The following is a 19405-nucleotide window of genomic DNA, read 5'->3' as shown; positions in this document are numbered from 1 at the left end:
TGCTGAAGAAATGCGGCAGATGAGATGAAGGAAACCATGTGGGAATGCAATAAAAAGAGCAACACCGCCAGAGGGAAGGAATCCAGAACAGTGCACAAGCAGATGACCTGCAAAGTCTTCCCATGTTCACCTTCAGCTCAAAAATATTGATTTGCATTTTAATTTGAAGATCGTTGTAATAAGTTCTTTTTGGAAGTGAAGGAATCTAGTTTAATTTAAGATGTATGCAAGTGTATGTGATGTGTTTTGTGGACTTGAATGACACTGACACATTTATAAGAAAGTTAATCCAGCCTTAAATGTGTACTGTGCAACTTTACTTTACCGCTTGTCTTCTTAGTACAAAATGATCCACAGTATAGCATTAGATTAATCTCCATGGAGACTAGCAAGTGAGACCAAGTTATGCAAACATGTTTTTTAAAGTACTTATTGTAAATCCACATGCAAATCTGTGCAAAAAGACAAGGATGTTTGTGTTGACACGGTGAAAGACTTCAACATGAACACACCTGCACAGAACGGGCGAGGTGGGCGAAGTGTCTTGCCCGATGGCACGTTTTTTCGAAATGCGAGGTTGTTTGCTGCAGCCACTCCATCTGGAAAAAGACAAAAGAAAAGATTCAGAAATAAAAACACTTCAAAATGGTATACCAAATTGTTTTCAAACGAAGAAATCATTATCAGCCATTAAATTTTACACTAGAAAAAAAAAAACATCACATGTACTAAATGAACAGCAAACGTGTTAAGGAGGACAGATGAGGTGAAAGATTGAGAGTGAAAGATTGAGAGTGAAAGATGGATGGACTGGGAGAGGCAAAAATGTAATTTCAATTATCAGTTAGAAGAGCGCTGCAGCCTGCTCAGTGTGAGTGCTCTGTGAACACACTGAACAGGCGCATGTGATGTGATAGAAGACATACTTGTGAAATTAGCCCGGCAGTTATTTTGTGTTAGGAAAAAATCAATTCTGTTATCTTTCCTAATACAGTATAGTATAGCTGCAGATGGATGGATGTGGTTACGTGGGCATCTGTATCATATGTGCTCGCAGCCTACATGCTGATTATTTTCAAGCCTTAGTTTGTGATTTCTTTTCATCTTCTGCAAGACAATAACAGCTCAGAAGAAGTGTCAGTGGCTGCAGGAAGAGAGAGCGAGAGAATCCACAGATTTCCATGTTGTTTACTGACAAGCCCAAAGTGGACCACTTAACTGGTCAGCAGCCAAAATGCATTAACTGGTCTCTTCTGAGTTGATGGAGAACTTTACATGCAACAAAAGCCACAGTAGCAATCTTTATTGAGAGTCCGTTGAGTGGTGGTGGTGTGGCTACAGCTGCAATGTTTTATTAGCAATTGATGAAGCTCCTTATCTGTACAAATTTTATTATCATGCCTTTCCATTTTTAGAAACGTCTTTTAAAGGTGCTAATTAGGCTAAGATAAAGATAAACAAAAACATGTCTGTCACTAATACAACTTAAATTATTTCTTCAGTATGTGTTAATATATTATATGTAAGGATTTAACAAGGAGGAGCAGACTTATAATGTTTTAACACACTGGGGCGGAGTCTAGAACCTCATGACATGCAGCAGAATGGGGTTACGCCGCGGAGTGTTTAATCCAGGTTGTTTAATCCATTTATACCATGGTTCCATCAACTGAAAAAAGTTCACTTTTAAATCTGACAACCTTTTGACTGTTCGTGGATGTTGAAAGCATTAGTTATTTCTGTTTAGCTGAAGCTAGTCCCTCCTAACAGTAGTTTATTTGTTACCTGTTGCTATGGTGATGCTGACCTGTGGGGTTATACAAAAATAATGCATTGCAGTTATCATTAGTAGTCTCACTGACCATGGTATAAATTATATTATTATGACATGTACGCCTGTAAGATTTTATTTTATTTTATTTATTTATGTATTTATTTTATTTTATTTTATTTTATTTTATTTTATTTTATTTTATTTTATTTTATTTTATTTTATTTTATTTTATTATTTTTTTTTATTTGATTGTTAAATATAATTATGACATGCGTTGTAACAGATGCATTTGGCTCTACAGCGCTACCTATTATCTGTATAAAGTTGTTGTACCTGGCGTATCCGCTTGATGGCGCTGTCGCTCGCACCAACACCAACACCCGTCACCCAAAGAACTCGATCTCTTCCGGGTTCAACGCTAACTAGCTGCGGTTGGTCATTTGCAAAATATATTGAATAGTAATTTATAAATCCGTACTCTAAACTATAGCAGAACTTTTGTGGATGTTTTGACCAACGAGCTTAGTACAATATTTAAACGTAAAGTCTTAGTGAGCCGAAATGTCTGCGGAGGAAGCGGACAAAACGGGCACCACGGACGCCAGCGCTGGAGATGAGGAGGAGGAATGGCTGTATGGAGGTAACAAGATCAATAATACGCCCCAAAGCTCCTTAATTAATAAACGATACACGTGTTTAAGTGTGCAACATTAGTGAAAACATCTGCAAATTGTACTGTAATGGTGTGGTTGCTTTGGCACAGAGCTGTTTGTTTGTGTAGCTAGCTGCAGAGCTAAGTGTGCTAACTGTGCTAAGTGCCGCCTGTTTCCCTGCGCTGCTCACGGCCTGTAGTAAAAGCCCCTGGTGGCATTTCTGTGTCATGTTTTCTATATCAGTGTGTGTTGTCTTCCAGATGAATCCGAGAGCAAAGATGAGGATGAAGAGGCCAAATTGAATGCTGCAGTCAGGTACATTTTCAGCCTGTTTGTTTGTAATCTGCACACCTTTAAAATGCATGTGTCATTAATATTTAATTTCATGGGAAATATAGGTCATAGTTTTATACCAATCAAGTGGCAGCTCGAGATGAAAAGTTGAGAAATTCAGGAAGCATAGTGCAGAGTTGTAAGACACATGGGTGAGGCATAGGGACATAGGTAGAGGGATTCCCATAGACTTTTTAAAGAATATGGGGATTCCATTCATACAAGCAAGGTGAAATTTACACCCAAAGAACACATTTTTCTGACTGTTAATGACAATGAATTAAACCAAATAAAGGTGGCATATATTTTGAGTTGTCAAATAGTAATTATTGTGCATATTAGGCAAGTCCTTATGTATAGTCTGGTTGCCAGGTATGAGTTGTGGAAATATGTCTTCTTCAGCAGCATCGCACCTGCTGTTCAACCTGCAAGTAAAATATTAAACTTCAAAATTCACATTAGGAACAAGTAGGGAAACAGGCAAGTTTTAAAAGTAAGTAAGTAAAATAGTGAAGTAGTAATGAGTGGTCTAATCTGTTTTACACACATTTTTTTCCATAGTGCTGTTCCTGCTGATGCTTCAACAGATGATGCTGCAGAACATGCAACAGGCAACGGGGTGGTTTCTGAGGTAAAATCTCTACGCCAAAGTGTTAATTGTTCTCTTAGGAAAGATTGCACCATTGATTATGCAACGTTATATTGTCATGTATTTTTAGCCCAGCAGAGAAGCAGCAGGTGAGGATGAGGATAGTGACAGCGACAGTGATGATGATGATGACGACGTCCAGGTCACCATTGGTGACATTAAAACCGGAGCACCACAATACACGTATGTATTTTACATGCGTGTCTTAGTTAAATGTTTACATTGTTAGGCGTGTTCCTATCAAAATGACAACTGGATTATTCGCCTGACAGATACAATCTAATACAGTACCCGGGGTCAAAATGATCGATCCCTCGTATGTGCAGCAGGCGGTCTGTCTGCCTTTCACTGGCCCAAAATGTAACATGTAACATGAATATGCAAATATTGTGATGAGTAGGTTGACGCCTTGGTCCCTCCTTCCGGCAGCACCGGTTTGTTTTTCGGCCTTGGATCTCATCCGGCCGCCTTATCTCTGTAAAAGGAGTTTCTGCTGTCCCCCATAACTCACATCTTGGAATGTTGCCTTTAATATGATAGAATTCTACTGAGTGAATAGTTTCGTTGTTTGTACATATTGTTCAAACTTTAGCATGAACATGGTGCCCGTTAGATGACCTTCAAAAGAGTACAATATTCAAAGGATACATGAATTCAGTATACAAATAGTGGTTACATGACAATATTCAAAACTTCTATGATTTCAGTATCAAAAGATATATATGTATATGTGATGCACCTAAGAAGCTTTATTCAATCAATATGCATTCAATAATTTTGATATATGTATTTGTAATGCAACTCAGAAGCTTTATTATTTGTCATACCCTTCAACATGTTTCCCTAATATATGCTAATTTGCTGTAGATCATATGGAGCTCCACCAGTAAATCTCAACATAAAATCCACCAGCTCCAGGCCGTATGGACAAGGTAACTGAAAGTCTCATTTTCATGTTCATGTTTTTGATGTATCATATATCAAATCTTTTATAATGGATCTATGCAGTTTCAGCGAAGCTGAAAGGAGTTGACTTGGATGCTCCTGGGAATATTAACGGCGTTCCAGTTTTGGAAGTAGATGTGGAATCATTTGAAGAGAAACCCTGGAGAAAGCCAGGTTCACTCCTAGATTATCTACATTGATTTACAATATTAATAATAAATAATAATCTAACCGATATTTGTCTGTAGGAGCGGATCTGTCAGACTACTTTAACTATGGCTTCAATGAAGATTCATGGAAGGCTTATTGTGAGAAACAGAAGAGACTTCGCATGGGGCTGGAGGTATCTGCAGTCAGCTCAGTGACGAGTAAAATTACTGTAAGTGCAAGTAAAATAAATACAAAAATAACGTTGGTGAAAGTGAGAAAGCTTTATTTTTATCAAAAACTACATTTGGATAATTGTATCTACTTCTACTGTCTACTATAGGTACAGCAAGGCCGGACTGGTAACGATAAAGATGTGTCCAGTTTGCCAGTTCACACGTCCAAGGCAGACTTCTCAGTACCCGTTAGTATGTACAAGTCCTCTGGCAGCCAGATCACCAGGTAAATATCATATATTATATTTTTTTCTGATTACAAACACTACAAAGCCACAGCCTCTATTTTCAATAAATGTCAGAATTACTCAAAACCATCTTGGATGAAAATATAAATCTTGTTTGTGATAAACTTCCCCAAACTTCCCAGGCGCCATGTAGTATTGTAGCATCTTACATGTTTTAAGTATCATATAATAAAATGTGTTGCTCTACCTTAAATTCTGCACATATAAAAGGCCTACCCACTGTTAAAATGGTAAATAAATTAAACTGCAGATATTGTTGTGTTGTGAGCAGATTGTGGATTTGCATTAGGCTCAGTGTTATCGTTGTCCCTTTGCTTCAAAATAGTAGGATCTCTCCCACTCAGTGGACTTGCAAGCCGGCTCAAGACATTTCCTATTTTACGTAAGTGAGCATGGCCTTGTACATTTAAAGTGGGATGTGAGAATTTCAGAGGTCTGGCTCTAGATGAATGGTGTCCACAGAAACATGTGTTTTGTTTTTAATGTCACTGAGGCACACCAGTAAAGGAAAGTGGACAAAGCTCAAATAAACCAAACAAAACTGAACTGAAAGTTTGAAATACAACTGCAGAATGCCAAGTGGTTTTTTGTCACTGTTCCATTGTTGTTGTTTGGGGGGAATACTGCGTGTGGGAACTTTTTTTTTTTTTTTATTACTTCAATTAGTTGAATACACTGTAAACAACACACATGTGCCAATAATATTAATGGTTTGTATCTACCTTTACTAGAAAATCAAGTGGGACAATTGATGTGATTGGTGGTCAGACAGCTACGATAAGCAGAGTGGAGGGAAGGCGCAGACACAATCTAGATGGCAACAATATACAGGTTAAAATACAATCATTAATAAGATTCATACAGATACACGGCTCATCTGAAAACCTGGCGTTCCCTCCTTGCATCTGTAGGTACTCTCTGAACACTCGACATCAGAAGCTGAGCCCACACCGGCGAAGCTGCCAACATTTTTCCCTCCAGGACCTCTTCCTCCAAACATTCCCCCACCTCCGTTTCTCCCACCGCCCCCGAACGTCAGCACAGCCCCGCCTCTTATTCCTCCTCCCAGTAAGTCTTTCATCACAACTTTTGGTTGATTTGGTATTATTTTACAGAGTCAGATTATAATTGGGCATTCTGTTTTTTTGTTTTTTTGTTTTAGGAATGCCTATCACAGTTCCTCCACCCGGCTTTCCTCCCCCACCGACTGGACCGCCCCCTTCCATCATACCTACTTTAGACAGGTATGTTGACTAATAACTTAAATGTGATGCTAATCCTTTCAATGTAGTATATAACATAGTAGACTACAGAACAAAACTGCACTGCTGAATTCAAATGTGGAAATCATAGAAGTACCTTGTTGAGCATTTAGCTGGTTTTACAAACAAAATGTTGGACACAAACCCAATCTCTTTGAAATGAGTAGTTCTGTTCTTTCCACAGTGCACATGCTGGAGGTTACGATGGGCGCGCTGTCCCTCCCTATCCTTTCCCACAAGGTTGGTATTTTGTTCCTGCCACTCTCTTGATGAAGCCTTAACTTGAAACAATTACATTGTCTTGTTATGTTTCTAGGTGCTTATCCTCCTCCTATGGCTGGAGGCGTGCCACCTCCATGGCCTCCGATTATGGACAATTCTAAACCTTGGGACTACTATCCTCGTCGCGATGAAAAGAGAGACAAAGAAAGAGACAGGCCAAGGGAGAGGGCACATGAGCGAGAGAGAGAGAGGGAACACAGCCCCTCAGGAATGAGCTACACCAGGTTAGATTCTGTTATGTCAGCAGCAGAAAATGCAATACAAAAAAAATGGAAAATAACGCCAGTGTTGTCTTGGAGATATATAAAATCAGCAGTTTTTTAAAGCCTTCAAAATGAGCAGATAAATGAAACTGTTGATGTAATCTTCCAAACATACAAAGTGATATTTCCGCACTTGAGTGTTTAGACTAGTCACTTTTTGTACGATACATGAACCTCAATCACACGGACACATTTTAACACAGTTCTGGTGCATTGTCATTATTTTGTCTGGACAATATCATTGGGATATTAACCAAAAATACCACAATAATATGTTATTATATGTTATATATATATACAGTGATGAGGAGCGCTATCGTTACCGCGAGTACCAAGAGCGTGGTTATGAGCGGCACCGTGAGCGGGCGAGTCGAGAAAAGGAGGAAAGACACCGAGAGAGACGACACAGAGAGAAAGAAGAGGGGCGCCACAAGTCCTCGCGCAGGTACTTCACAAACTGAGGTCATGACAAAAATATGTAATAAATATAACATTTCTGACATTATACTTTTATTTTGCTTGTCCCATCTATTTCCCTTCTCTCGTTTAATCTGTTCTCTGGCTGTCCTCTAATCATCCTATCCTTTCTGTCCTCCCTTTTTGTGCTCCCTTTCTGCCCGTTTGCGCACACGTCTTTAGCAGCAGTAGTAGACGGAGACATGACAGCGAAGAAGGCGAAGGCCACAGAAGACACAAGCACAAAAAGAGTAAGAGGAACAAAGAGGGCAAGGAGGCCAGCGAGGACATGGGCGCAGACCAGGAAAACCAGGAGGCAATGGAATAATTCACTCACACACTTCACTTTTTTGTTTTATTTTATTCCCAGACCTAAATTGAAGCACTGACAACAAAAACAGGAAATCCAAAATGATTAAATGAGTTTAATGCTAGGATTGAAAATACGCATTAGACTCCATCTTTACCATAGGAGGCAGTAAACACTTTGTGTTTATTGATCAGTCACTTTGCCCCTGCCAAATCTGTAGAGCTCAGAAATTGAATATTCCATGAATGGTGCCCTTTGTGTTTCTTTCTGTTTCTTGTCTTTTTGTTCCTGTCTTGTAAAATACTATCATAGACGGCTGTCAAGTCAATAAAAACACTTTTGATAAGAATGTTTTTTGGTATTTTTTTGCAGCTAGTTATCACATATACTTAACAAATGTTTTATGAAGGAATACTGTTTTTGTCTTGGGTAGTTGCAGTTTCTCGTCAGCTAAAAATGGAGCATCGAGATTTAATAAGTTAAATGGAGTGGTGGAAGGTCACAAAGTGCAAGTAGTAAAGTGCTGTACTTAAGTAGAAATTTTATGTACCTGTACTTAATATTCAAGTGCATTTTAGTGGATACTTTTTATTTTTATTTCGCTATGTTTGAGAGCTGGATATATATTATGGTTAGATAAGCCACATGTGTTTCGTTACTGAACCTGGTACAAAACTAATGCCGGATGAGTGTCAAAGTCTTCTCCATTGTTGACAGTGTATACCACATGACAGAAAATGGTCCACATAAAAGGATCAGGAGGCTGGTTAAAGCCTGTTACAGTGTTGAAAATGTGGAGAATCGCAGTTGTTCTCCTGAGTCTTCTGTCTCTGGGACAGTGTGCCCCATTGGACAACTGCGAGACACTGTTGAAACCAATTCCTATCAGCCATGGTGATGTAAGTACTGAAAATGTTTTATGAATTTGTGGAAAGAGACGTCAACTGAGCCGTTCTGTCACATATTCCTCTGTGTTCCAGATGTTGGGGAGGTGGCTGTACATTGGTGGGACGTCCGATCTCCCCGGGAGCCGGTCCTTAGCCCACTTGTTGACAAGTGCCTGGATTGAGAGCCGACCAACATCTCAGAGTAACATACTCGAGCTGATCCAAGCTCAGAGAATGTAAATGCGCACACAGCACAGAGACACTATCACGTATCACATATTTTAAAAGATGAAACTTCTTTTTCTGCAGATATGGAAAATGCTACACCCTAAAGTATAATGTGACTTTTGAAAACAGCATACTTCTTATTGGTAAGAGCACAACAGACGTTTAAGATCAAGTGTCATATTATCAAACTATTTCAAATTTACTATGGAGATGTGAATGATGGGTATTTTTTGCAGAAAGTCCATTTTATTTAAAAGAAGTGTATTTTTCAACTGAATGCTCTGATTGTTTGGTTATCTACGAAACTGTTACCTCTGGGGATGACTCTTTCAAAAGTCTGCTCTTGTTCAGTACGTGTAAACATCTCAATATTCAGAATTTCAATATGTTTCTATTGTAAGTTATAAATACTGTATTTTGTCAGGCAAAAGTAGAACAGTGTCACCTGCTGCTGTGGAGATGGTAAAGAAACAAGCCGAGTGTCTGCAGATGCCCTCACTTCTAATGGTCGACCCGAATGATGGTAAGTCCAAAGAGAAAAAAAATGTGTTTGTCAAAGTTTGCATTTCTAATTCTTGTATGTTTTCAGAACTGTGCCAAGAGGACCCATCTCCTCTGGAAGGGTTGGCAGCTCTCAACAAATATCTGGAGGCCAAATCCGGACATTATGTTGCAAAATTCCTGGATGCTATTTTTGACTTTTTTATCAACTAACTGTTTACTTGTGCTTAGGTTTCCCCAGTGCATAGTACATTCATTAAATAAATAAAAACAGTTGTATCTATCTAAAATTGAGTGATAAGAACTGTAATGAGGCATCTGTAAGTACATTTTACTTTACTACATTTGAGAGCAGTATCTGTACTTTTAACTACTAATTTTTTAACTGGACTGAAAAGTAAAAGTATTTTTTATTACTGTTATTATGTCTGAGGGATTTATTTTTACCACTTTTGTAGTTTGAGCAAATAAAAATATACAAATAAAAACAGCTAGAAAAAAACCCAAAACATTAATTCAATTGTTTCTGTTGAACAATAGTCAACACAATCTATCAAAATCACTACATTTTAAGCTTTATAAGATCTTTTGTCTCATGGCATGTCAAATCTATGCAAAAAAAAATACTTTTTAATCTTTAAGTACATTTTTAAACATGTACTTTAATACTTAAGTGGCTTTTTCATGTGAACATTGTGAGCAGGGCACATTCTGACCTGTAACTTCACCTTGATTTTTCCACCTTGTCTCCACTGAGATGTTAAATTTAATGCGACCGTAGGCCTCAAGTTCTTTTCATGTGTTTGTATTTGTTGTGTTTAGTGTGTGTCTGCTTCTGTTCCTCTTTCCCCCATGTGATCCTGGCTGTGTGAGCTCTTTCCGGTGAGTGGAGGACGGTTTCTCCGCTTGGCCAGTCCTGTGTTTCACCTGCAGCCGCCTCCCCCCATTTAAGAGGATTCACCTGTTTGGGCCAGTCTGTCGTTCTGTGTGTGTCTCATTTAGTTCGGCACTTGTCCCTTTGTCTAAGTTTGCGTGAGACACTAGTTTAGTTTTGTTCTTGTGTGTCTTTTTATTTTGTCACTCGATTCTGTTTGCAGGTTTATGTGACTCGTGGTTTGTTTTTATGTCATGTGTCCTTTAGTTTTGTCACTCGTTTTTAAAAGGCCACGTGACCAGTTTTCAGACACACAAAAGTTGTAATTTGCTGGACTTGTTATTTTTTGGTTTCTTAGTTTAAGTTCTTTTAATTTTATACATTTACATATTTTTATTTACGTTTTAAAAATTTGAATGACATTAAACTACGATTTAACGATTTTTTTCCACCTTGGTTTTTGCAGCAGTAATAATGTGATAGGTTTGTATTGGGCAAGGTTTTTTTGGGGTTTTTTTTGTTTTTTGTTAACTGTCTTGTTTTTGAAAATGTGTAATGGTGTTTGGAGATTGTGTGGTGGATTATTGCCTGTAGCTGATGTCTGTGTTTTTGATTGTACAGCAGGTGGGGGATGGTGAACGGCCTGATCAACCACACATCCTGCCCCATCGCAAGTTCCTCTTCTCTTGCCTCCCAGGTTCCCCAGCTCCAGGGAAGGGGCTCAGTTCCAAGCCTGGCCAGTCTCAAGGAGCCTGAGGTTAAGGACGTCCACCCCAAACCACCTCTGGCTCTGTTTTAACATGTCTTCTACCTCCTAATCTTTCATTACCAATGTAAGTATAAAATCATCATTTGAATTCGCATCTTAAGGGGGGGGCCTTACGTTCTTTTCATTTGTTAGTGTTTGAGACAGTTGTTAGTGTTTGAGACAGTTGCTACTAATAACTGAACACTAAGACGCAGAACTTTACATAATCTTCAGTTCAGCTCAGATGGGGACACTGGGGTGTAGTTTTTGTTTTGTGAGTGAATGTTACTGTTAATGTTTGTTCATTCTGTCCAGAACAATTCACCTAAGCTTTTTACCTGTGGCTCGAGTAATTCTTTTTTTTTTTTTGCTCTAGCTTTTGCCTTTTTTCCCTGGTCGATCTTATAAAAATCGCTAATTTAGTTGCTAATTTAATCAGTTACACAGCGATTATCTTATTCGATCCTGTACCTGGTTAGTTTTTTGGTTTAGGTTCTTCTTTTTTTATACAGTTATGCAAATATTCTAATGTACTTTTGTTACTTTGCCTTTTACAACTCTGTACATTAAATTACTTGTTGTTTAACCTTTTTTCCATCTTGGTTTTTGTTACCTCCCTGACTCTAGACAAGCTGGGTGGTAACAACTCGGGGGCTCGTCTTTGCCTGGAAAGTCCTGCCATGAGCTTATGTGGCAAAACCCTAGAAAAAGACGTTTTTATGTAACGGACTGAGCTGTTTGTCTGGTTTGAGCTGTTTCTCCCTGTAAGGCCTCATTTTAAAAAAGCTAATAATCAGACCTGAGCTGATCGTGTTTGTACAGCCGCTCGGTCAGTGACCACAGAAACACAATACTTAAGTTTAGTTATTAAATATACTGCACTGAGCATTCTATGAAGAGTTTCTGTTGGAGTTTTAATGTAAAGATGAGATGTGCTCAAACCAAAACATTACAATGATTTGTGTTTTAAATAAAATCTGATACTTTTGGTGCCACAAATGCACTTTAATAAACATTTATAATCACACCTGCTCCTGTTTTTTTTTTTTTTTTCCCCCTAGTTAGTTTTTTGTATTGTATTTGAACAGGGCGCTCATCAAAAGGAGAGTCTGGGAGCTCTCACTGGGTTCTCCCTGTTTAAAGAAAAAAAAAGGCCAAATCATGTGAAAAGTAAAAAGAACTTTTCATATGATTTGAGGGGTTATTTTTACCATGTTTGTGGAAACATCCTGACTAAAGTTTGAGTTCAAGCTTCAGCTTTGAGAAATATTCATAAGAAAACTTTAGAAATTGCTTCATATTGCAACTGTTGTCCAGAATATGTATAATTTTAAAATTTTTGAATCAATATCACGACATTGAAAACTTTAAACAAATTAACAGCACTTGTGTGAAATACTTTTTACTCTTCAAGTAGTTTTAAACGGGTACTTAAATATTTGAGTAGATTTGTTTTTAGTGTGATCATTTTGCTTCTGTACCTGTACTTTTACTTAAGTACTTCATCAACTGCTGGATATATATTATGGTTAGATAAGCCACATGTGTTTCGTTACTGAACCTGGTCCATAACTAATGCTGGATGAGTGTCAAAGTCTTCTCCATTGTTGACAGTGTATATCACATGACAGAAAAAGGTCCACATAAAAGGATCAGGAGGCTGGTTAAAGCCTGTTACAGTGTTGAAAATGTGGAGAATCGCAGTTGTTCTCCTGAGTCTTCTGTCTCTGGGACAGTGTGCCCCATTGGACAACTGTGAGACACTGTTGAAACCAATTCCTATCAGCCATGGTGATGTAAGTACACCTCTAATTCCTGAAAATGTTTTATGAATTTGTGGAAAGAGACGTCAACTGAGCCGTTCTGTCACATATTCCTCTGTGTTCCAGATGTTGGGGAGGTGGCTGTACATTGGTGGGACGTCCGATCTCCCCGGGAGCTACTTGAATACAAGCTCCTGGGTTGACATTCGACCAACATCTCAGAGTAACATACTTGAACTGATCCGAGCTCATAGAATGTAAATGCACACACAGCACAGAGACACTATCACAGCAGAGTTTAAAAGATGAAATTTCTTTTTCTGCAGAAATGGAAACTGCTTCACCTTAAAGTATAATGTGACTTTTGAAAACAGCACACTTCTCATTGGTAAGAGCACAACAGACGTTTAAGATAAAGTGTCATATTATCAAACTATTTCATATTTACTATGGAGATGTGAATGATGGGTATTTTTTGCAGAAAGTTCGTTTTATTTAAAAGAAGTGTATCTTCCAACTGAATCCTCTGATTGTTTGGTTATCTACGAAACACTTTCCTCTGAGAATGAGGCTATTAAAAGTCTGTTCTTGTTCAGTACGTATAAACATCTCAATATTCATCAGAATTTCACTATCTTGTTTCTATTGTAAGTTACAAATACTGTATTTTGTCAGGCAAAAACAGAACAGTGTCACCTGCTGCTGTGGAGATGGTAAAGAAACAAGCCGAGTGTCTGCAGATGCCCTCACTTCTAATGGTCGACCCGAATAGTGGTAAGTCCTCTTCGTCTACAAAGGGAAAAAATGTGTTTGTCCATCCATTTTCTTCCTCTTATCCGGGGCCGGGTCACGGGGGCAGCAGTCTCTGCAGGGACTCCCAGACTTCCCACACCCCAGACATGTCCTCCAGCTCCTCCGGTGGGAACCCAAGGCGTTCCCAGGCCAGAGAGACATAGTCCCTCCAGAGTGTCCTGGGTCTTCCCCAGGGCCTCCTTCTAGTGGGACATACCTGGAACACCTCCCTAGAGAAGTGTCCAGGAGGCGTCCTGAGCAGATACCCGAGCTCCTCCCATTTGAACAAGCTCCTCACCCTCTCTAAGGGAGCACCCGGCCACCCTGCGGAGGAAACTCATTTTGGCCACTTGTATCTGTGATCTTGTTCTTTTGGTCATTGCCCAAAGCTCATGACCACAGGTGAGGCAATGTAGACTGAGGTAAATCGAGAGCTTTGCCTTTTTGACTCAGCTCCATCTTTACAACAGATCGATACAGTGACCACATCACTGCAGCCGCTGCACTGATCCGCCTGTCAATCTCACGCCCTCACTGGTTAACAAGACCCTGAGATACTTGAACTCCTCCACTTGAGGCAGAGACTCTCCACCTGCAGAGGGCCAACCACCTTTTTCCAGTCGAGAACCATGGCCTCGAATTTGGAGGAGCTGATTCTCGTTCCAGCCGCTTCACACTCGGCTGCAAACTGTGTTTTTCAAAGTTTGAATTTCTAATTCTTGTATGTTTCCAGAAATGTGCCAAGAGGACCCATCTCCTCTGGAAGGGTTGGAAGCTCTCGATAAATATCTGGTGGTCAAATTCAAAGAAGTTATCGAGGGTCTTGAGGGTCTTTTCATGGCTGTTGGGAAAATGTTCCAAGATGTTATAGGTTTATTTCACAATTTTAAACCTTTAATTTAATTAAATGTCATAAAATAAAATGTATTTTATGATAGTTTATATAGCAGTATTTATTTATTATGGCATTTACTCATTTGTTTTTTTAATTTAAGAGTCTGAACCAAGGCCAGGGGCGTAAAGAAAAAGTAACAACAAAGTAAAAGTAAAGTTCTGTGCTTAAATGTAAAGAGTAGGCATCTGTACTTGACATAAGCACATTTTACTTCACTACAGTTGAGAGCAGTATCTGTACTTTCTACTTCACTACATTTTTAACTGGACTGAAAGTTATTAATGTTTGAGACCTGCTGTAAAGTCTGAGCGGTTTATTTTTTTATCACTTTTGTAGTTTGAGTAAATAAAAACGGCTAGAAAAAAACATTAATTCAATTGTTTCTTTTGAAAAATCTATCTATGCTCTATTACTGTACATTTATATATCATATCAAAACACAATATAAAATGTATATTTGTATATTTGTATATAAAATATAGTCAAAACGAGTGGTATGGGTCAAAACAAATATATATTTACAAACCACACACTGCAAACAGTGAACAAACACACACTGGACACTAAGCACATACTGTACATGATTGTACAGTGTGACAGTCATTCTGTGTCAGTGGCACAGTGGTTGGAGGTTGGAGGGTCGAGTCCCACTTGGACCAACTTCGGGGGGGGGGGGGGGCAGATTGGTTTTAGCTAATGCTAATGATTACGCATGATATATTAAGACCCAAAATTAAGTCAATAGCAGAATAAACCACACTTACCGATCAGGAACAGCATCCAGTCCATCAAATCATAAGGTCCTCTGCTCTTGAGTCCACCATGAGATCTTCACTCGGTTCCATGAACCGCTCCAGGTCCGAGATGTCTCTAGTTTAACTTGTACAAACATCCACAGTGTCCTCGGTCGCATACTTCCTTTGTTTTGTCCGTTTCGTCATGTTTAAAACGCAAAACTGCTGCAAAACAGTGTGCCCGAGGGTGGGCCGTCTGAACGTTAAGGGGTTAAACACTTAGCATCATTAGCATCATTAGCATCATTAGCGAGTCTTCACTCCACATTGGCCACATCGGCTAAAACTCTGAGAGCGGGACATGAGGACGCCTGTCAATGACGTTGATAAGCTGCGCAAATACGTACGTGAATCACATAATTGGCTGGAGCAGCTCGTCCCCGGTCACACTCACGGACTCACATTGCCCGGTCTTAGTGGAACAACGTTGGTGTCTTCATTTTCCTCATGGCTCATTCAAGTGGAAGTACTTCTTCTTTGAGAACAGAGACAGTATGTCTATATAACAGCTGAGAATGCTTTTTCTGCTCTAAACAAAGCATATAACAGACATCGTGAAGACATTTTGGTGGATGGGTGTCAGTGGATCATAAAGTATCAAGAAACTTTGTGATCCTGATAAAACAAGGTTTTGTGGTGTGGCTGTGGCGTCACTATGTTCTGTCCTGTGTGATGTCACTGTCTAGTCGAGGACACTGAAATCAGACATGTGGCTGTGTTATCACTATGTCAAAGGGTTATCAAAATCCCTTCAGTGCTGAGTGCATTGACTTAATACTGGCTTGCTTCTTTGCTGTTTTGGCCGAGAGGTAAAGGCGACAAACTTGAAATCCGTTTGGGACCTTCCCCTCCCCCCACGTTCGAATCCTGCCAGCGACGGCTTCTCCTGCTAAACTTGGACAACTTGGCAGTCCTCTTATCGTTGAGCTTTTGCTTCTATCAGTTTCCTTTGACGAGTTTGAAGTGCATGACAGTAAGTTGTTGTGGCCGAGTGGTTAAGGCGATGGACTAGAAATCCATTGGGGTTTCCCTGCGCAGGTTCGAATCCTGCCAACAACGAGAGGCTCCCTTTTGTACATAAAATCAATGTCGTATTTCTAAAAGAGCTCAAGATGCTACAGTTAACACAATGATTGAGATGGTCTCTTATCCAGCTTAAATTGTATAAACATCCATCTTCCTTGTTAAACTTGGTATCACAGAGGAAAGTGGCAGTGGTGGGATTTGAACCCACGCCTCCGAGGAGACTGGAGCCTTAATCCAGCGCCTTAGACCACTCGGCCACACTACCACATAACTCTGAAGTCACTGTCAGATCACTGAGTCACGTCTCTGTGTCATCTCACTGTAACATCTGTCAAATCTGTTTTGGTCCCAGATTTGAATCCTGCCAGCGACAGTTTCCCCTGCTAAACTGGGACAACTTGGTAGTCATCCTGTTATCATTGAGCTTTTGCTTCTATCAGTTTCCTGTGACATTGTCCCTTTTTGAGTTGCATGATGGCAAGTTGTTGTGGCCGAGTGGTTAAGGCGATGGACTAGAAATCCGTTGGGGTTTCCCTGCGCAGGTTCAAATCCTGCCAACAATGAGAGGCTTCTTTTTGTACAATCAATGTCGTATTTCTAAAAGAGCTCAAGAGGCTACAGTTATCAAGATGGTCTCTTATCCAGTTTAAATTGTATAAACACTCAGCTTCCTTGTTAAGGTTGGTACCAGAGAGGAAAGTGGCAGTGGTGGGATTTGAACCCACGCCTCCGAGGAGACTGGAGCCTTAATCCAGCGCCTTAGACCACTCGGCCACACTACCACATATCTCTGAAGTCACTGTCAGATCAGATTTGAATTTTGAATCCTTCCAGCAACAGCTTCTCCAGCTCAAGTTGGAGAACTTGGCACTTGGCAGTCATCTTGTTGTCATTGAGCTTTTGCTTCTGTCAGTTTCCTTTGACATTGTCCCTTTTTGAACTGTGTGACTGCAAGTTGTTGTGGCCGAGTGGTTAAGGCGATGGACTAGAAATCCATTGGGGTTTCCCTGCGCAGGTTCGAATCCTGCCAACAACGAGATACTTCCTTTGGTACATAAAACCAATGTCTTCTTTCTACGTAAAAGAGCTCAAGATAACACAATGATTGAGATGGTCTCTTATCAGTTTAAGAACCCAGCTTCCTTGTTAAGGTTGGTACCAGAGAGGAAATTGGCAGTGGTGGGATTTGAACCCACGCCTCTGAGGAGACTGGAGCCTTAGACCACTCGGCCACACTACCTGCCAGTGACAGCTTCTCCTGCTAAACTTTGACAACTTGGTAGTCATCTTGTTATCATTGAGCTTTTGCTTTTTCTATCAGTTTCTTTTAGAGATGCATGACAGCAAATTGTTGTGGCCGAGTGGTTAAGGCGATGGACTAGAAATCCACTGGCGTTTCCCTGCGTAGGTTTGAATCCTGCCAAGAACGAGAGGCTTCTTTTTGTACATAAAATCAATGTCGTATTTCTAAAAGAGCTCAAGAGGCTACAGTTATCGAGATGGTCTCTTATCCAGTTTAAATACCCACCTTCGTTGTTAAGGTTGGTACCAGAGAGGAATGTGGCAGTGGTGGGATTGAAACCCACACCTCTGAGGAGACTGGAGCCTTAATCCAGCGCCTTAGACCACTTGGCCACACTGCCACATAACTCAGATGTCACTGTCAGATCACTGAGTCACGTCTCTGTGTCATCTCACTAACATCTGTCAAATCTGTTTTGGTCCCAGATTTGAATCCTTCCAGCAACAGCTTCTCCAGCTCAAGTTGGAGAACTTGGCACAAGTAATTTTATCAAAGAGCTATTGCTTTCATCAGTTTCCTTTGACAGTGTACCTTTTTGAACTGCATGCATGAGAGTTGTTGTGGTCGGACTTGTGCCCAGACTTAGTGGAACAAAGTTGGTGACTTTATTTTCCTCATGGCTCATTCAAGTGGAAGTACTTCTTCTTTGAGAACACAGTCAGTATGTCTATATATAAGTTAACACTGCTGTTTCTGCTCTAAACGAAGCATACAACAGGTTGGTTAGGATTCCTGGCTATCCTGTGTGCATTAAAGCCTAGCTTGCGATGGTGGTATAGTGGTAAGCATAGCTGCCTTCCAAGCAGTACGTGTGTGGCATTCATTCCTTCCAAACCATAGCCCTTCACAACTAAAATTTGCAGCTCATAAATGTAAGGGGCTGGGTTTAGGCTCCATTCTGTCTGGGGGTATGGGTTCTAATCCAATCACTGCTGTGAAGAGTTTTCTTTTATGACTCTCATTAAAATTGTTATAATGTGAGATTATGCTATCAAAACTATGCCCTTGGAGATGCTGGGGATTGATTAGAGCACCTCATATGCAATCTACCACTGAGCTACATTCACCTATTGTTTCTAGACATGATTACAACAAAATCAACAAATCCATGTTTCTGAAACCCCGATGGATTTCAAATTCATCGCCTTAACCTTTCGGCCACAACACCAGATTAGCACTTTCATAAAAATGTTTATCCTTTAAACAAGGTCAACGACAAGACAATATTTTCTTGTTCCAAACTTGCTTAACTTGTAAGCAGATCTCAGACAGCAATACTTTCTCTTAAGACCTTTGGTAATAAATTTCCCATACCGGGAGTTGAACCCGGGCCACCTGGGTGAAAACCAGGAATCCTAACCGCTAGACCATATGGGAAAGTTAGTTAGCCCCTCCCTTCAGATAGATATAAAGCAGTGGCCACCAGCAATGTTCCCTCTAATTTTTCACAAGTCTGAGTAAACACACAAACTCCCTGAGCGTCCCATGGACCACTGTGAGCGACATCAGACGTGTGCACTGTGGTCATGCTGCATCGCATCCATCCAAGTTAAATGGTTTATTAAAAGAATCAAATTACTGCATTTACATTTCTGTTATAAGACTTTTTAATTAAGTGCTTTAGCCACTTATACAATGAAAATGACAAAAATCTTGCTCATGACCTGTGTAGTATGTTAATGCTATTGGAAGTATAAATATTTAATTTTAACTATGGCAAAACATGATCTTCCAACCAAACCAAGCCAACTGTAAACTCCAATGTTGAAAACAAACTTCAAACATTTTTATGATAAAGCTCTGACTTGTATTATGAGTATAAGTCGTTGTGTGAAGCTTTTGCTGTGACTGAGTGAGATTGTCCTACTGTGTCTGGGAGACAGTCCGGTAACTATTTATCAGTATATGTGGACTTCTGCGTTGTGTTGTAAGGGTGCTATGGAGCCACAAGACACCGCGGGAACTTTTGAATCGCCTTTAATCTGTTTCATTAAAAAGTACAAAGCTTTATCAACATGTGTCGCTACACATCAGTC

At 39.9% G+C, this 19405-nt stretch overlaps 2 protein-coding genes and 7 non-coding genes across 14 annotated transcripts in view; 5 read left to right on the top strand and 4 right to left on the bottom strand.

The window, feature by feature from the left end:
• The first annotated feature begins 2122 nt into the window (after nucleotides 1–2122).
• On the top strand, nucleotides 2123–7902 carry fip1l1b (FIP1 like 1b (S. cerevisiae)). Of its 3 annotated transcripts, none has more exons than XM_033971108.2 (16): nucleotides 2123–2414; nucleotides 2688–2742; nucleotides 3322–3391; nucleotides 3480–3592; nucleotides 4277–4341; nucleotides 4418–4528; nucleotides 4603–4733; nucleotides 4845–4963; nucleotides 5311–5367; nucleotides 5717–5816; nucleotides 5897–6053; nucleotides 6148–6229; nucleotides 6432–6487; nucleotides 6564–6753; nucleotides 7094–7237; nucleotides 7432–7902. In XM_033971108.2, exons 1-16 carry the CDS (start codon nucleotides 2336–2338, stop codon nucleotides 7574–7576), a joined length of 1674 nt encoding a protein of 557 aa, XP_033826999.1. In that variant the 5' UTR covers nucleotides 2123–2335; the 3' UTR covers nucleotides 7577–7902. The 3 variants fall into 3 exon arrangements, with proteins under 3 accessions (XP_033826999.1, XP_033827009.1, XP_033827018.1); XM_033971118.2 differs by having other exon boundaries at nucleotides 2157–2414; nucleotides 5314–5367; nucleotides 7432–7866; XM_033971127.2 differs by lacking the exon at nucleotides 5311–5367 and having other exon boundaries at nucleotides 2157–2414; nucleotides 7432–7866.
• Nucleotides 7903–8334: 432 nt separating this feature from the next.
• Nucleotides 8335–19405, top strand: part of LOC117373246 (uncharacterized) — a 163501-nt gene continuing 152430 nt past the window's right edge. The window contains exons 1-7 of one of the 4 annotated variants that reach the window (XR_008648870.1): nucleotides 8335–8457; nucleotides 8539–8681; nucleotides 8755–8816; nucleotides 8910–9023; nucleotides 9098–9196; nucleotides 9263–12592; nucleotides 12686–12816. Coding sequence is in view for 2 of the 4 variants with exons in the window: in XM_055225107.1 (XP_055081082.1) it covers nucleotides 8350–8457; nucleotides 8539–8681; nucleotides 12886–12947; nucleotides 13041–13154; nucleotides 13235–13333; nucleotides 14085–14254 (696 nt within the window). In the remaining 2 variants the exon portion in view is untranslated. Of the gene's footprint in view, nucleotides 8458–8538; nucleotides 8682–8754; nucleotides 8817–8909; nucleotides 9024–9097; nucleotides 9197–9262; nucleotides 12593–12685; nucleotides 12817–12885; nucleotides 12948–13040; nucleotides 13155–13234; nucleotides 13334–14084; nucleotides 14606–19405 lie in introns of those variants that run through there. The other 3 variants (XR_008648868.1, XM_033969181.2, XM_055225107.1) reach the window with 3 other exon arrangements.
• trnas-aga (transfer RNA serine (anticodon AGA)) lies at nucleotides 16018–16099 on the top strand. The gene has a single exon. It is a non-coding gene; the product is annotated as a tRNA-Ser (tRNA).
• trnal-aag (transfer RNA leucine (anticodon AAG)) lies at nucleotides 16250–16331 on the bottom strand. Its single transcript has one exon. It is a non-coding gene; the product is annotated as a tRNA-Leu (tRNA).
• Nucleotides 16548–16629, top strand: trnas-aga (transfer RNA serine (anticodon AGA)). The gene has a single exon. It is a non-coding gene; the product is annotated as a tRNA-Ser (tRNA).
• Nucleotides 16767–16848, bottom strand: trnal-aag (transfer RNA leucine (anticodon AAG)). The gene has a single exon. It is a non-coding gene; the product is annotated as a tRNA-Leu (tRNA).
• On the top strand, nucleotides 17021–17102 carry trnas-aga (transfer RNA serine (anticodon AGA)). The gene has a single exon. It is a non-coding gene; the product is annotated as a tRNA-Ser (tRNA).
• trnal-aag (transfer RNA leucine (anticodon AAG)) lies at nucleotides 17628–17709 on the bottom strand. The gene has a single exon. It is a non-coding gene; the product is annotated as a tRNA-Leu (tRNA).
• On the bottom strand, nucleotides 18675–18746 carry trnae-uuc (transfer RNA glutamic acid (anticodon UUC)). Its single transcript has one exon. It is a non-coding gene; the product is annotated as a tRNA-Glu (tRNA).

This window comes from Periophthalmus magnuspinnatus, chromosome 1 (assembly GCF_009829125.3).
Source record: "Periophthalmus magnuspinnatus isolate fPerMag1 chromosome 1, fPerMag1.2.pri, whole genome shotgun sequence".
NCBI lineage: Eukaryota > Metazoa > Chordata > Actinopteri > Gobiiformes > Gobiidae > Periophthalmus > Periophthalmus magnuspinnatus.
Note: the sequence above shows the minus strand (reverse complement) of the source record. Positions and strands in the feature narration are given on the sequence as shown.

Bases quoted from the DNA above. Each gene is read 5' to 3' on its own strand.
- fip1l1b (XM_033971108.2), top strand. From the start codon at position 2,336: ATGTCTGCGGAGGAAGCGGACAAAACGGGCACCACGGACGCCAGCGCT. The intron at 2,743-3,321 runs GTACATTTTCAG...TTTTTTCCATAG, and splicing joins AAATTGAATGCTGCAGTCAG to TGCTGTTCCTGCTGATGCTT. The intron at 6,054-6,147 runs GTAAGTCTTTCA...TTTTTGTTTTAG, and splicing joins GCCTCTTATTCCTCCTCCCA to GAATGCCTATCACAGTTCCT.